General features: G+C 37.1%; 6 protein-coding genes across 10 annotated transcripts in view; 3 read left to right on the top strand and 3 right to left on the bottom strand.

Annotated features, from left to right (window-relative positions):
- Window positions 1–489: 489 nt before the first annotated feature.
- On the bottom strand, window positions 490–1,326 carry LOC128857727 (actin-histidine N-methyltransferase-like). Its single transcript, XM_054093470.1, has one exon. The coding sequence runs from the start codon at window positions 1,324–1,326 to the stop codon at window positions 490–492; it is 837 nt and encodes a 278-aa protein (XP_053949445.1).
- A 2,635-nt stretch (window positions 1,327–3,961) lies between these two features.
- Window positions 3,962–5,609, top strand: LOC128859168 (beta-1,3-galactosyltransferase 5). The gene is made up of 2 exons (XM_054095933.1): window positions 3,962–4,363; window positions 4,455–5,609. Exons 1-2 carry the CDS (start codon window positions 4,090–4,092, stop codon window positions 5,360–5,362), a joined length of 1,182 nt encoding a protein of 393 aa, XP_053951908.1. The 5' UTR covers window positions 3,962–4,089; the 3' UTR covers window positions 5,363–5,609.
- A 193-nt stretch (window positions 5,610–5,802) lies between these two features.
- Window positions 5,803–6,284, top strand: LOC128859173 (cytochrome c oxidase assembly factor 6 homolog). The gene has a single exon (XM_054095942.1). The coding sequence runs from the start codon at window positions 5,935–5,937 to the stop codon at window positions 6,214–6,216; it is 282 nt and encodes a 93-aa protein (XP_053951917.1). The 5' UTR covers window positions 5,803–5,934; the 3' UTR covers window positions 6,217–6,284.
- LOC128859172 (N-alpha-acetyltransferase 38-A, NatC auxiliary subunit) lies at window positions 6,211–6,958 on the bottom strand. Its single transcript, XM_054095941.1, has 2 exons — window positions 6,778–6,958; window positions 6,211–6,716 (listed from the first exon to the last, which is right to left on the bottom strand). The coding sequence occupies exons 1-2, from the start codon at window positions 6,817–6,819 to the stop codon at window positions 6,333–6,335; spliced, it is 426 nt and encodes a 141-aa protein (XP_053951916.1). The 5' UTR covers window positions 6,820–6,958; the 3' UTR covers window positions 6,211–6,332.
- Window positions 6,959–7,411: 453 nt separating this feature from the next.
- On the top strand, window positions 7,412–10,258 carry LOC128859167 (molybdenum cofactor synthesis protein cinnamon). Its single transcript, XM_054095932.1, has 8 exons — window positions 7,412–7,609; window positions 7,676–8,454; window positions 8,517–8,695; window positions 8,797–9,069; window positions 9,133–9,291; window positions 9,346–9,508; window positions 9,701–9,802; window positions 9,859–10,258. Exons 1-8 carry the CDS (start codon window positions 7,576–7,578, stop codon window positions 10,000–10,002), a joined length of 1,833 nt encoding a protein of 610 aa, XP_053951907.1. The 5' UTR covers window positions 7,412–7,575; the 3' UTR covers window positions 10,003–10,258.
- LOC128859169 (estradiol 17-beta-dehydrogenase 2) overlaps window positions 10,217–16,058 on the bottom strand; it is a 72,508-nt gene continuing 66,666 nt past the window's right edge. For all 5 annotated transcript variants that reach the window (XM_054095935.1, XM_054095934.1, XM_054095937.1 and 2 more), the window contains 2 exons: window positions 11,010–11,776; window positions 10,217–10,933 (listed from right to left, as the gene is read on the bottom strand). In XM_054095935.1, the coding sequence (XP_053951910.1) occupies window positions 10,716–10,933; window positions 11,010–11,776 (985 nt within the window). In that variant the 3' untranslated portion in view covers window positions 10,217–10,715. The remainder of the gene's footprint in view (window positions 10,934–11,009; window positions 11,777–16,058) is intronic.

The following is a 16,058-nucleotide window of genomic DNA, read 5'->3' as shown; positions in this document are numbered from 1 at the left end:
CATAAGTGCATACCTCTATATCAAGGGTCGATTCCTATTCAACATATGACTTCAAATAAACTTTATAAATTTTATCTAATACTTTCTTGCATTCTCCATTTTAATCACCTTTTTTCAATTTAGAACTTTGACTAATTCGCAAAAATTAATTCGTATTTATTTTTACTTTGAGATCAGCTGTTTTACTCACTTGCAAATTTTTGCAAGTAAAAATTAATCCAGTAATAACTTGCGCTTCCCCTCAAATTAAATGCCATTTGCTCTCTAACTTTCCTCTTCTTTGCAAGTTTTTTTGGACAAACCTAATATGACTAGAGGCATTTGTACACGCTTATATTACACGAAAAGTTCAAATTTAAAGCCAATCGTTACCGAACAACCCAGTTGTAATAAGCACAATTTGCTTTGATTGTTTGCCGACTGCTTCATAAAAAAAATTATAAGCTAGTACACCTCTCAAATAATAATAGCCATCCATCTTTTCACTACTCACCGATACAACTCATAGCTGAACTGCTCCTTGAACGCATGTCCTATGGGATTGAATTTGTCTGCACGTGGAGCCTGCACGGTGCAATTGTAGAGAAACGCATATTGACGCGCAATCGCTTTGCATTGACGCAACGCCGCAGATAGCGCATTCGAGCCGCGTAGCATCTCCATTTCTTTGGCATTAAAATATAGTACTGTATTATATTTTTCCGGCAGCAAATTCAGGTAAGGCTTCCAAAAACTGTCAGGTTTTAAAGCTTCTAGCATTAGCACATAAGACAATTTTAAATTGGACATTGAACCAAATTGTGCTGGACTATTTTCCAAATCCATATTCTCCTCCGAGAGCATCAACTTGCGTGGTATTTTAAACAGCAAATCGTTTTCGACTATGTCACGCGTTGCTTCTAAACCCAATTCGTAACCTGCAAAATGTGCTATACGTACGCCTTCGTAACTCAAACCATTTTCTGTGGCCCAACGATAGAAATTGTCAATGTCGGCCAGCCGTGACTCGATGGTGGTGTTGGAGGTGGGGCGTCGCAGCGGTGCCTCAAGTACTTGAACACGGTGCAACAGTTCTTGCATTTCGACATATTGATCCCATTCTTCATTTGCATTAGTGGGCTGTTTGAACCCGATTTCGAGCAGTGCACCGATTAGTGAGCTGAGCTCATTGCGTTTCTGCAGCGTCAGTGTAGGTCGTTTAAAGATCGCTTGTGGTTGTTGTTGCTGTTGTTTAGATGGCTGGGCTTGTGCGTGGGTAGCGACATTATTTGGTTGCTGATTCTTATTACTACCCGACTTATTTTTATTTCTATTATTCTTTCCCATTGCAACACAAAGAGACTTCCGTGCGCACTCTTCACTTTAAATTTTAATACGCCACTAATAGTGCACCAAACCCCGCACAAGTAATAACTCACGGAGTTTATAACTCGTTTTGTTTGTTATTAAACGCACGTTTATAATAAAAACAAACAACTGCACCCACAAAACGCGATTGAAGGCCCGAAAAGGTAATGCACGTGCCGTCAACTTTTTGCAGAAATCGAGATGACAGATAGCTAAAACAGGCAGACAGACAGACAGACGGCAGAGAATTCTCACGAGCTACGAATAGTGTGAATTGTCAAAAATGAAGTCTAACCGCCGCCGGGGTGTGGTGAAATTTATAACAGAGATGTTTACAGCGATTTCTCCTTTAGCATATTGGCCCTGCACAGTTTTTGGCCTCTGTAGGAAATCAAATTGACGAATAGCCGACGGCATTTTGCAAAGTATTTGCTTGTGCATTTTTATGTTCCCTTGATAAACGAAAATCTATTCAATTTGTATTTTCAAACAAAGGTGATGAAGAAAAAATGATTGAATATTTATTATATGCGCCAACATTTCAAATCAAAGTAACTTTAATATTTTGATTTAATTTATCTCTCACATTTTGGTATGTGCGTTTTAGTAAATTTAAAACTAAACAAATTTGTTGAAAAATTTTTACTAATTTTTTGAGTCGAAATTAATTCATAGCATACAAGTGTTTTGGTATATCGACATATGTATTTACATACATTTGAATATGCATTTATTTGTTCCTTTGGCAAACCAAATTTTTTTCAATTTACATTTTATTACAGGGAATAATAATATACATACATTTGTATGTATGCATTTTCTAGATAGTATACAACTTTAAAATAAATAAAGGAAAACTTCAAAGAAACGTATTTGCATATATGGGACAACTAAGTTCAATTGCATCTTTATTAAATATAGTGTTGCACGCATATGTGTGCACTGAAGCAACATGACCTACCTCACGAGCATCGCCTTATATTTCATGTAAATAACCTAATGATCAAACTCCTGCCTCACAAATGCTAAAACAAATTTATTTTGAATATTCATGTACATATTTGTATGTGCGTATTACACTTGGTGCCCATATCCCTTCAAACAAATCAAAAAATTCTGTATACAAAACGCTTCATTACCAGGGGCACAGGAAGATGGCGTAAGCAAATGTAAATTCTTCTGTAACTTACTGTATGCTCATGCGCGCACTTGACGCACAGCAGCTGCGGCTGTCGAGCATTTAGAAAGACATATTTACATACATATATTGATCCATACATATGTACGATGCCGCGGGCACTCGACTTGACAAAAATTCAAGATTTATCAAATATTGGCAAATATTTCTTCGCGAAATATTCCAATATTGACTATTTTCGAATTGTCGAGAAAATTGGCATATGGCGGCTCGTTTTATGAATGAAAGTACTTGCTCTTAGAACTATGAGCTCGAATTTATCAATGAATTTTTTGATGATGAGTTTTTGTTGCACAGTACAATAGTTGAAACTGTTCGGCGCCGCCGCGACTGTTCAGCGCTATGGCAACTAGAATGATGGCCGCTACGCCTGCGCCTAAGACTGCATTTTGTTCTTGTAGTCGCTAGGCATAGAATTTTAGCTTTGAACGACATACGCATTTTGAGGAATAAAGTGAGTGCCCTGTGTGTGCGGTTGTATGCACATGCATATGTGTATATTGATAAGCATTGTTTTGCTTGAATTCAATTCACATATTTATATTTGCATATGCCATCTTCCTGTGCCCCTGGTAATGAAGCGTTTTGTATACAGAATTTTTTGATTTGTTTGAAGGGATATGGGCACCAAGTGTACATAGGCACATACAAATATGTACATGAATATTCAAAATTTGTTTTAGCATTTGTGAGGTAGGAATTTGATCATTAGGTTATTTACATGAAATATAAGGCGATGCTCGTGAGGTAGGTCATGTTGCTTCAGTGCACACATATGCGTGCAACACTATATTTAATAAAGATGCAATTGAACTTAGTTGTCCCATATATGCAAATACGTTTCTTTGAAGTTTTCCTTTATTTATTTTAAAGTTGTATACTATCTAGAAAATGCATACATACAAATGTATGTATATTATTATTCCCTGTAATAAAATGTAAATTGAAAAAAATTTGGTTTGCCAAAGAAACAAATAAATGCATATTCAAATGTATGTAAATACATATGTCGATATACCAAAACACTTGTATGCTATGAATTAATTTCGACTCAAAAAATTGGTAAAAATTTTTCAACAAATTTGTTTAGTTTTAAATTTACTAAAACGCACATACCAAAATGTGAGAGGTAAATTAAATCAAAATATTAAAGTTACTTTGATTTGAAATGTTGGCGCATATAATACATAAAAATGCACAAGCAAATACTTTGCAAAATGCCGTCGGCTATTCGTCAATTTGATTTCCTACAGAGGCCAAAAACTGTGCAGGGCCAATATGCTAAAGGAGAAATCGCTGTAAAACATTTCTGTTAAAAGTTTCACCACACCCCGGCGGCGGTTAGACTTCATTTTTGACAATTCACACTATTCGTAGCTCGTGAGAATTCTCTATATTTAACGTTCTCTGCAATGAGCCTTTGCAGTTGGCTTTATTGCTCCACGCATAGCCTATAATTGGATGCGCGACAGCTGCAATTGTTTACATTACTGCTGAGTTAAAATTTAATTACTTTTTCAATTCAGATTTAAAAATGCAAAAAAATGCGCTTGCGCGGCCGCATTGCTTATAAATTTTTAACTTTAATCGTTGCTGTTGTGATTGGGTTACTAATTTGTATAGATTACTTTACACCTGGTGCAAAAAAAGATGAATTCCTGACGCAGTTGCCACCACTGGAGAAAGACGTGTCAGAGGAGCAGGTGACTTACCCAAATGAAGTGCCTGGCTTGAATTTGAGTCGGCTAGTAAACTTAAAGGACTTTAAGTATGAAATGGCGAATAATGTGTGTCGCAAGTACGATAAAGAACTGCTGGGTATGTGGCTTCCAGTCTAAGTGTAGTGCAGATAGTTGTTTGCCTATGTATGTATAGCGATCCTATAAAATGTATTTCTAAATCCCCACAGCTATTATAATCATCACATCTTATGCCGGTCACGATGAGTTGCGCGCGGCCCATCGGCAGGCCATACCGCAGAGCAAACTGTCTGAAATGGGCATGCAGCGGGTCTTCTTGCTGGCTGCACTGCCACACACTGAAAAATTTATCACACAAAAACAGCTACTAGACGAACAGCAACGCTTTGGGGATCTGTTGCAGGGCAACTTTCAAGAAGCTTATCGCAACCTGAGTTACAAGCATGTAATGGGTCTACGTTGGGCTGCCACTGATTGCAGCAGTGCCAAATTTATAATCAAAATTGATGATGATATTATATATGATGTCTTCCACTTTCGCCGCTACTTGGAATCACTAGAAGTACAACAGCCGAATTTAATTGCTTCGTCTACATATTTAGCAGGCTATGTACTCAACGCTAGAGCGCCCGTGCGCAACACCGCCAACAAATGGTACGTTTCCAAGCAAGAATGGCCTAAAGATATATATCCTGCTTATCTCTCTGGCTGGCTATATATTACCAATCCGGCAACTGCTTTGCGACTGGTGAAAGAAGCACAGCAAACTCCATTTTTCTGGATTGATGACACTTGGGTGACGGGAATTTTGCGAGAAAAATTAAATCTACCTATGCAACACTTAAATGCGTGGTACTCAGCTAATGCGGAGTTCATTGACTGTTGCGTACGCGATTTGAAACAGCAAAGCAGCTACGAATGTGAATATTTTGTGGGGCCTAATGGTGGTGATTCCATAATGCTGATCGAGTTTTTACATAATGTAGAAAAATGCTATTTTGATGAGTGCAGTAAACGTCCTCCAGAAAAGTTACTGAAGAAGACTTGTATCGGAAGTGCAAAGCATATATTACCAGATCATGGTAATGGGCAAGTGAAGCAAGTAGCTCTAAGATGATGAAACAGGCATAGAGCCATAATATGTAAGAGAAAATGTGGTTACATGTATTTAATTCCCAGTATCTCAAAGGTTAATGTCCATTTTTTATTTCAAATACTCACTTTTAGCTTAAGACATAGTTTAGAGCTTTTTATACGCATAAAGAATATCCAATATTTATATTTTTTAATTTATTTCAATTTAAATCTCAAGTTGTTTGTATTTTAATAATCTTAAGAATCAAGAATCGTAATTTCATAGAACATTCCATATCGAAGAATTTGTTGGATAATTTTGCATATATTGATTAAAAAAAGTAATTTTAAGATTGCCAAGAAATAAAACGATTTTTACCTCAAATCGGAGTTTGCACAAATTATTGCATTTCAACCTATATTCTCTCTGCAGCTTCTTTCGGTTATCACTCTTTGCTTTTTCCGTGCATCTTGCAGTCAGCTGTTATTTTGACAGTTGCACAATTGATAGGTTATGTCACTGCCAATGCCGTTTATTTTGCATACAAGTGATTTTTATAAAATTTCGTAAAATTTCTATACACCTTATAGTTGGAAAGAAAGAAAGTTGCATTAATGAGTTTCCCAACAAAGGAAGAACGTACGCATTGCTGGGCGTCGCGTGATGAATACTGGCAGTGTTTAAGTGAACACGCACCCAAACACAGCTCGACAAGTGGTGAAAGAGTGCCGGATGCTTGTCGAAAACTACGAAAAGCCTTCGAGGAATCGTGTCCACGGCAGTGGGTGAAACATTTTGACCGTAAAAGAACATATGAACAATTTAAGGAGCGCATGGAGAAAGGTTTTGATCCGCTTGAAGAAAGCAACAAAAAGCCAACACCGACCAAATCGTAGTTGATAATCGAATTTGTTATTTGCTTTTACTAATGTTAAACTAAATAAAAGTAGTCACTTAAACTATATGTATAATGGATTACTTGATGAATTAATGCCGATTTTCTTAGGTTATATTAAAGTATTTCGGGTGCTGATGGCGCACTGGGTTTATCCGACAGCGCTGCATCTCTAGGCATATCCACTGCGATTGAAACAATGTGTTTGCCCGGAATCATAACGTTACCAAGTATGCGTGCATCCTTGCCTTCTTCCAAGTACTCTGCGCACATAGATAGCACAACATTGGCGTCCTTGTCCGTACAATTGAAGAAGCCAACGAGCACGCGTCCATCAGTTATCACAACTCTGAACGTATGGCCAAGCCAATTTTGTAAATTACAACGTCCCGGTGTCAGCTCTTTTTCGCTATCCGATGCAGGAGCATTAGTGGTTATGTTATTAACGCGGTTTATGGTTGGGTTGGTGTTTAATGTGATAGGCAGTTGTTGCGCCGATTGCTACGGGAAGATTTAGGAACCGAATGGTAGTATAACTAAGTAGAATATAAATATGACTAACCTCAGGTTTGGGCACATTATCGTACGAGCTATGATCACTCATTATAAATATTTCGATGTCCAATTGTTAATATCTTGGAAAAGTTTCTAATATTTAATAATAATTTCCTTCTATTTTCACGAACAGCTGATTTCTATGCAATAAAATGACAAGGAAATTGAAGTAAACTGAAGAACAGTGTTGCCGTCCGAGAAGGTGTTTGTTATATATTCCCAGCATTTGTACTAAACATTTTTTATCAGTTTCCCTAGATTTGTATTTGTTGTAAAAATTCGTTTAGATGTGGTAAACCTTAATTTTTTTCATCCAACCGAAAGCGTACCGATTTAATTTAGTTGAAAAAATAGGCTAATTGCAAGTGCTGACGTTAAAAAAACGAGAAGAAGAGTAATTTTTAACCGTACGCAAATTATTAAGAAAAAACACATTTTTGATGTTTTTTGAAACGAATTTTTGTTTATTTATTAATGTTTAACGGTTTCTGCTAATTAAAAAAATATATATAAAATATATGTATATGTATGCATATGTGTAGCGGTTTTGTTTTGACAGTGGTCGATGCTAAGCAGCTCTGCAACCGGTTTCTATTAACATTCTCTGCTTACAGCGAAAGATAACATTTTGCTGCGCTGTCAGAATCATTTTTGTTGTTTTGTTTTTATGTTGCTCTTTTATTTTGATCTGCTGTCGTTGACGTCGTGTTCTGTTTTAATTTTTGTTTGTTTTCATTTAGATAAAGTGTTCAAGTTGCTCTACTATTTGTTGAACCATTAAAGCCGCAGTTGTCGTAGCGTAAAGATGGTGAATGATATAGTTTTCGCAGTTTTAACAAGTGTGTTTTTGTGATTTATCGAATATATTGCTTTTAAAAAATACATACTGATTTCACTCTTTATAGTAAGCGACAGCTGCAGCCAGGATCCTAGTAAAGATCGCAGTGGCCCCTGTTTGGTATCGCTGATTCGCAATGCCTTCCAAAATGCCAACATTCTAACAGCTATAGTACCAGACGAGCGCGACCAAATCATTGCTAAACTACGTGAACTCATAACCCAGAAAATGCCCAGCGTAAGTGCAATCATTACTACCGGTGGCACCGGCTTTGCACCGCGTGATGTTACGCCAGAAGCGACTAAAGTACTGTTAAACAAAGAATGCCCGCAACTGGCACAGTATATTGCACAGGCGTCACTACAGAAGACGAAATTCGCCGCTTTAACACGCGGCTTGTGTGGTATTGCGGGCAATACTTTAATACTAAATTTTCCTGGCAGCGAAAAAGCGGTAACGGAGTGTTTTGAAGTGGTGTGTGAGTTGTTGCCACATGCGCTACACTTAATCGGCAACGATTTACCACTGGTGCGACGGGTGCATGCCGAGTTACAAGCGAGTGGCATCTCTATGGCCTCCATGGGGCACGTATGCCCACACAAGACGAGCAAAGGTGATGACAGTGATAGAAATTCCCCATTTCCAATGATAGCTGTAGTGCAAGCGCTAGAGATAATATTTCAAACCGTGCAGCAGCAGCGCGAAGTGGCGCAGCTACTGAATGAATTTTCGGCACCGATAGATATACCACCCTTTCGGGCATCCATTAAGGATGGCTATGCAATGAAATCCACGGGCTTCTCGGGCACCAAAAAAGTTCTGGGCTACATATCTGCGGGTGACGAGGTGAAATGAGGTGTAGACTTATTTGTTGCTGAAAGTTCGAGTAATTTCAAATTTAATTCTAGATAATAATGAATGATATGCAAGAAGATGAATGCTACAAGATAAACACCGGCGCGCCAGTACCACACTACGCGGATTGTGTGATACAAGTGGAGGATACCAAATTACTCAAAAAGAAAAAGAATGGCGAGGAGGATCTGGTGGAAATTTTGGTTGAACCGAAAGCGAATTTAGACATACGGTAAATTTATACAAATTTACTAGTTTCAACAAAAAATTAAATAACCTTGAGTACGTCAAATAGTTATTAAAACTGCTTTGTTTGAATACGTTCCGCTACAGCCAGATTGGATCAGATCTGCGTAAAGGCAGCAAACTTTTCCCCTCTGCTGACCACTCAGCTGTAATCATCAAATCGATACTCTCCTCAGTTGGTAGGAAATTGGGTGCAATACGTAAACCAAAAATCGGCATTATCTCTACCGGCAGTGAGTTATTGGCGCCACACCAACCCGAAGTAATGGGTAAAATTTACGATTCGAACACAACTACGCTGGAGGAACTACTGGTGTATTTTGGTTTTGAATGCGCGCAAACGCTGGTGCTGAGTGATGAGTCGGTGTATAAAATGAAAACCATATACGATTACCGACTGATTTTCTAATTTTACTCTTTCAGCTTCGAAACTGTTAAAGGTAAAATCTCGGAACAATTCAAGAATGTCGATTTTATCATCTGCAGTGGCGGTGTTTCAATGGGCGATAAGGACTACATTAAACCGGCACTGCAAAATCTGGGTTTCACAATCAACTTCGGGCGCGTCAACATGAAGCCTGGGTATGTGGCTGCGTCATGATTGTGATTTTATAATTCGATTTAATTCTACTTCAGGAAACCTATGACTTTCGCCTCCAAGAATGAGAAATACTTCTTTGGGCTGCCAGGCAACCCGGTGTCTGCGTTCGTCACATTTCATTTGTTTGTTTTGCCCGCAATACGCTGGTTTGCCGGTTGGGAGCGTGACAAATGCGAACTGGCGACTTTGCCGATAACTGTAAGTAGTTACGTACTTAGTTGAAATTAAAAAAAATATTGAAGAAAATGCCTTGGCAGCTGTTATCAAAAATCACAGTCATTGTTTAGCTTATCAAAAAGTATAAATAATAGAAGTTTGTATTTTAATAGCAGCGATATTACGCAATAGTTGTCTTTACTAATTTCTTTTTACTTTTTTTCGGCTGCTCAGCTACAAAACGATAGCATCAAACTGGATCCACGTCCGGAATATGTGCGCGCCTCAGTGACTAGCAAAAATGGTCGCTTATACGCCTCCGTTAACGGCAGTCAAGTAAGCATTTAACGAATTTGTGTTATTATAAATTTTATCAACAAATTTATTTGCAGATGAGCAGCCGTTTGCAAAGCATTGTCGGGGCTGACGTTCTGGTACATCTGCCCGGCGGCACGGAGAGTAAACCCAACGCTGTAGCTGGGGATGTATATCGTGCTTCTGTGCTGCGCTATGATTTTATCTCGAAATATGAATAGGTTTACATACATATACGTACATACTTACCAGTGTAGATTTGAACAACAACTATTTCCTTATTAATATTTCACATTTTTATTTAGTAAATAAAAAGATTTCATGCATTGCGTTCTTGGATTGGTACATATTAATGTCTTGCAAAAAATATGTTGTGTAAAAGTTAATAAATGTGGCAGCCAATTGCGTTATTTGTTGTAACAAACAAACAAAAAATTAAAAATTGCAGAAAAACGTATAATTATAAATTTCATTATTTACAAAAATAAACATAAAGAAAGTAGCGGTTTACATACATAGGTATGTATATTAAAAAAATATAAAACGATAGTTTACATGGGAGGTGCTGTGAAACTCAGCTGCTCAGTTTCACATATAAAACCAAGCTAACCTCAGATAATTATTTTATTACGAATAATAAGCTGTTAATTGATTTCTAAATAAACTTCGAAATATAATGATAACATTTGCCAATTACTTTTGTTCGTTAATTTTACAAAATGCCGCAGTTTCCACGTAAACATTAGCATTTTCTTAAATCGAAAAATTTTTTAAAATATATATTTGTTCAAAACAAATTTTGGAGTGTCCCCAAATTTTGTTATCCACTTCCCGTTAGAAGGTTCCAGCTCCTTGTCTCTTTGCCTTCCTCGTCTCGGCGTTACTCGCAACTTAGGTGACATCTGCGTTTCTATTCCTTTCCTCGCTCGTCCGCTCAAACCCGCTGCACGCCACGCTTCACACCTTCACCCATTTTTGTCATCCGAAAAGATGAACGACATGGCAACATGAAATTCAATTTGCTATACTGCACCAGTTGGTAGCGCTCCAGCGGCACTGCATCCCACAACGCGCGCTCAATCACTTGTAAAGCGTTCGCGCTTAAAACATCGGCCGTGTACTGTGTCGGTGAGCCCTCATTTTCGGTCATAGCTGAAGTGGAATGAAATAAAAAAAAAAAAATCAAGCAGTGACCATAAAAATCGACTCAAACCTCAACAATACTCACTGTGTGGCACTGGCGCTTTGTATAGCGCCTCCGCTGCTATGCCGCACGTATCTAGCGCCACCACCTTCACTCCATACGGCTGCAGCTCTTTGCGCAGCTCTTCCACACACTTCTCCACGGCGGCGCGCGACGCCGTGAATGCTACCAAACCATCCTCGCTATTCGGTCCTGTCCCAGCACCGGCGCCTAAATAGATGAGACGTCCCCTTGTCGGTCGCAAGAAGCTCACAAATGCTTTGGCCACACGCAATGAACCCAATATATTCGTTTTCAACATATGCTCCCACTGTTGGCCCTCCTGCATTTCGACGCGCCCGCGAAAGAGGCTGCCACTGGTATTGATCACTGCCGCAATGCCGCGCTCGCCCGCATTCATGTGTGCACCCATGGCGCTGGTCGTTTCGCGCAACACATCCTCGCGTGTCACATCCAGTTGCATGGGGATGATGGCGCCGCGCACTGGCTCCTCGCTGTATTCGCGCATTTTCAGCCAACCGTTGAGCAGCTTAGCGGGCAGCGAATCTTGGGCATCACGCATACCGGCGAAAACACGGCAGCCCTTGTTGGCGAGATGTGTGCACAGCTGTAGACCGAGTGCGGTGTCGGCGCTGGTTACGAGCACAGTGCCCGGCTGGGATTCGGCCACCTCGGCAGTGTCATCACGCACCTTGCAGATCAGATAGATGAGTAGTGCACCGGCGATGGAGAAGAGAGCCAACAGCTGGAAGGCCAAAACCAATGCGGTCATTGGTTCCATTATGTCATTGCTGCGGAGAAGAGTGGGGAGAAAAAAGGAATTGGAAACACTAATTAAAAATATGCGTATTAGCAGCACTTACAATTATAAAAAATTTCTTTATATATATACATATAAGCACGTACATACATTACATACAAATATTTATAAAAAAATATAATTGCGATACTCCTTGTGATTCAATTGCTCGCTTTATTGATAAACCAAACACGTTTTTTGTGCTTAACAGCAAAACAAAACTAGCGCAACAGGCACTTGAAATATTATCGCCTATCACAAAAGGGCGCAGAAGGTCAGTGGGCTATATACAGCAGCGGAAAGGCCTTGTCTCAACGAATTTGGTAGCCTTGACTAAAACTTTTTTGATTTTCAATGCCAGTAGTTTATGCGCCTAAGAACCCAAAGATCCAAAAATAAATCAATTATTTGTTTGCGTTAACATAAAAAAACAAAATCGGTTAAAAAAAATCAAAAATTCCATTTGTCTAAAGCCCTACCAGTAACAAGTTACCCTTGCTAAATTCTTTCAGTCACAGTTCTATAACTCTCTCAGTTTTCCTCTGATTTGCTTGAAATTTTGACACAAATTACAGAAGCGTTAATTTCTCTAAATATGCAAAAAACACCAAAATCGGTCAAATAAGCCTAAAGCCTCACCAGTACTTTGTTGCCCTGGCTAAATTCTTTCAGTCAAAGCTCTATAACTCCCTCAGTTTTCCTCTGATTTGCATTAGAATTTTTGCACAAAATTTTGGAAGTGTTGGCCTTTCTTTGTTTTTTTTAATTTTATTTTTTACTTTTTCTTAAACTTTTAGCTTAGTACAAAAATATATTTTTTTTTTAATTTGTAATGCAAACAAAAAATTGTTTATTCTTATTTCTTATTCACAATTTATAATTTTTTTCATTCATTACTTAATATTATTTTAGGCCTTTTGATTTTCTGATTGTAATTTAGTTTTTGTTTTTTTATTTCTTATTTATTTTAATTTATCTCACATTTTACTTCATTATTGCATTTATTTTTCCTCGTTTTATTTAACTTTCGTATTTTTTCATATTTTTTTAATTTTTAATCCAATCTAAATTTTATCGTTTATATTTTTTTAGTCCCATTCATGGAAGTATTTCAAAACAATTCAGGTCAATTTTTGTTTTTTCACAATTTTTTCATCCTTATTCAACGTCTTACGTTGGATTTAAACTGGTTTGCAGTGTAACCAAAAACTTGCAACTTCCGCCACTGCATTTCCTACATTCGCTATAACTTCATGCACACACACATACATACATATATATAAGTACATATACTAATTTTACTGAATGTGTATTAAATGTTTAAATTATGGTAAAACTCATTTAAATTCCAGCCGTGAGCGGTAGTCGACCGCTCCAAGTGGACGAACGGTGACCAGCTCGTTGGTAAATAGACTCATTTGATGTAGCCAAAAGACCTTGTTTGCATACTTAATGAAGGAGCGATGAAGATGGGGTGGTCTGCCAGGAAACGCAAGGTAAAATATGGTAGAATTATGCGGCGGTTAGATAAACGGGATGTAGAGATATAATAATTGTAAATTAGATGGATGCAGGCGCATATTTTTAAGCACCGCTCAAGACCAGCCAAACACAAATTGCATATAAAAACTGATTTGCTTTTAAATTTTTCCAATTGTTTGTTACATTGTAAGCTCTTGCGGTTTGGCGAGTGAAAAGTCATAAAAAAGAATCTCTTCAATTGCAACACCATTGAAACCGCATAGTGAAAGGCCCACACACACACACACACACTTTGTAGAAAGGTAAAAGGAGAATTTGCAATTCTGTAACTCTGTATTTGCAATAAATCATAAAACGCGAGAGAAATGAAAAAAGAAAAATAAAACTATGATGCAAAACCCGCTAGACCCTAAGCTCTACATGCTGACCGACTACAAAAAAAATGTTTCACACGTGGCTGGTCATAAGTAGAGCGTTGCAGAGGATGGTGCAGCTTTGGCCTCAACCAACTGTAGCATGCAATGGACGAGTTGGGACCTTCAAGTAGGTCTTACCACAATGTTTATGAAGTGCTGCTGGCTTTTTAGCTTTGTTGTACAACTGCAATGAGTTTTTTAATTAAACTGATGTTTTTATTAAACCAATGGGATTACCTAACGAAGGTGCGCTATTTTTTATTTTTTATTTTTTTTTTATTATTTCCAAATGCGGATTTTTCAGATTGCGATTAATGCATAGTATTTTTTATTCAATTTAATTATATTTTTGTACAGTGTGGAACTTAATTTAATTTGGTTATAAATAAAAGTCACATGAAACATTTTTCAAATAATTGGTTTTTGTTTTTGTTGGTAATAGTGTGGGATTTAATTTGTTTATAATATAAATATAATATAATACGATATATTTTTCAATTTTAATTTTTTTTTTGTTTTTGTTGGTTATAGCAAACTTTGTGATTACAACACAATTTCGTTCAAATGACTTCTACGGCTGACTTTGCAGCAACCCGATTAGTACATTTTCGTTAATTTCGTAACTTATCTCAACAATGGCAAATTTGAATCGTTTCTGCCCCTCATAAACATACTCTGATGGTGTCCAATCCCAGCTTTTAGGCCATTTTACTTTAGTGCAGTGGATAATTACTCAATTTTCGGCTTCCAATATTCGATTTTCCAATTTTTTTTTTAGCTAAAAGCGACCTTTTTGCAAAATTCCAAGGATAAATTTAATTTCTAACGCTTCTTGGATGTTATTTTAACTATCAAAGTCAAAATAGCGATAGTGCGAATTCCAAGCGCTTGATGGTGTGTTGGCGCTGTTTTATATTATCCAGAGAATGCAAATTCATAGAGAAGGCTCAGGAACGGATGGGCAGGTTAAATGTCAAATGCTAACAAATTTACGTCTCTATATTATCTATTTAATTTCACTCCATCAAATTTAGGTTTATTGTACTTTATTTTATTCCTCAATTAATTAATTATTCGCCAAATTAATTTTAATTCCTCAATTTAGTTTAACTTCATATTATTTTCTTTTATTTTATCTCATTTTATTTTATTTTTGCATTTTTTTACATAATATTTTATTTTGTACTTAGTTTTTATTTTTAATTTAATTTTATTTTATTTTATCAATTTAATTTAATTTATTTTTATACTAGCAAACCCGGCCCCCTTCGCTGGGCACACTAAAATAGAATAGATATGGTTTAGAACAGAAAATATATGGTTTTCATATTATTTATTTCTTTATTCTTTATTCAAGCGCTTTGGCATAAACAATATTTTTTGTTTTTCTATTTGTTTTTGAGTAAATATAAAATATAAATTGAAAATCAGGAAAAAAGAAGATTGTTTTTAAATTTCAAATCAACGTATATGAATAAACAATCGTCTTTTTTCCTGATCATCCATGAATTTTTCGTTTCAATTTATATGTTTTATTAAGCATTGGAGCTTTTTTAACCATTATCCATTTATATTTTTCAAAAAAAAAAAAACGGAAAAAATTGTTTTTTCCACGAACACATAATTTCATTCGGATTTCACATTAAATTCTCAAATTTCGTAAGAAATTATTCACTGTTCCAAAATCCACTCCAAAAAAATTCACAAACAATTTTTACATGTTGCACTTACGTTTTTTCCTTATGGCATCCAAATCAGAAAGAAATATTGACACATTGTAACTCACACTGTCAATTTGACAGTTCAGTTGCGCCCCAAGCGTTAAAAAAGTAAGCGACATTATGGCTGGCTCAAAAGAACGCTGTACCCGTTGCCACTGCTCCGAATTACAACCAAACTTTACGAAACCCATTTTCAATACTTACTTAACAGTGTGCATAAGTTTGGTTTAATTCGGTGCAAAGACACGGCGGGTCCACGTTTTGGCATATATTTCGAGACCCTAGTCATCAATAGGTATGAAAATTACCCCGTATTAAAGCACTTATCAACAGCTTTTATTTGATACCCATATTGTACATACACAACCAAAGGTTACCCGGGTCCACGTTTTGACCTATATCTCGAGACCCCAGTCACGTAGCGGCATGAAAAATACTCTGTACTAAGGCATTCACCAACAGCTTCAATTTGATATCCATATTGTACAAACACATTCTAGGCTCCACGTTTTGGTCTCTATCTCGAGACCCTAGTCACGGAGCGGCATGAAAAATACTCTGAACTAAAGCATTCACCAACAGCTTCCATTTGATACCCATATTGTACATACACGTCCGAAGGTTACCCGGGTCCACGTTTTGACCTATATCTCGA

The sequence above is a fragment of the Anastrepha ludens genome, chromosome 3, assembly GCF_028408465.1.
Source record: "Anastrepha ludens isolate Willacy chromosome 3, idAnaLude1.1, whole genome shotgun sequence".
NCBI classification, from domain to species: Eukaryota; Metazoa; Arthropoda; class Insecta; order Diptera; family Tephritidae; genus Anastrepha; species Anastrepha ludens.
This window is presented reverse-complemented; position numbering and strand designations above follow the sequence as displayed.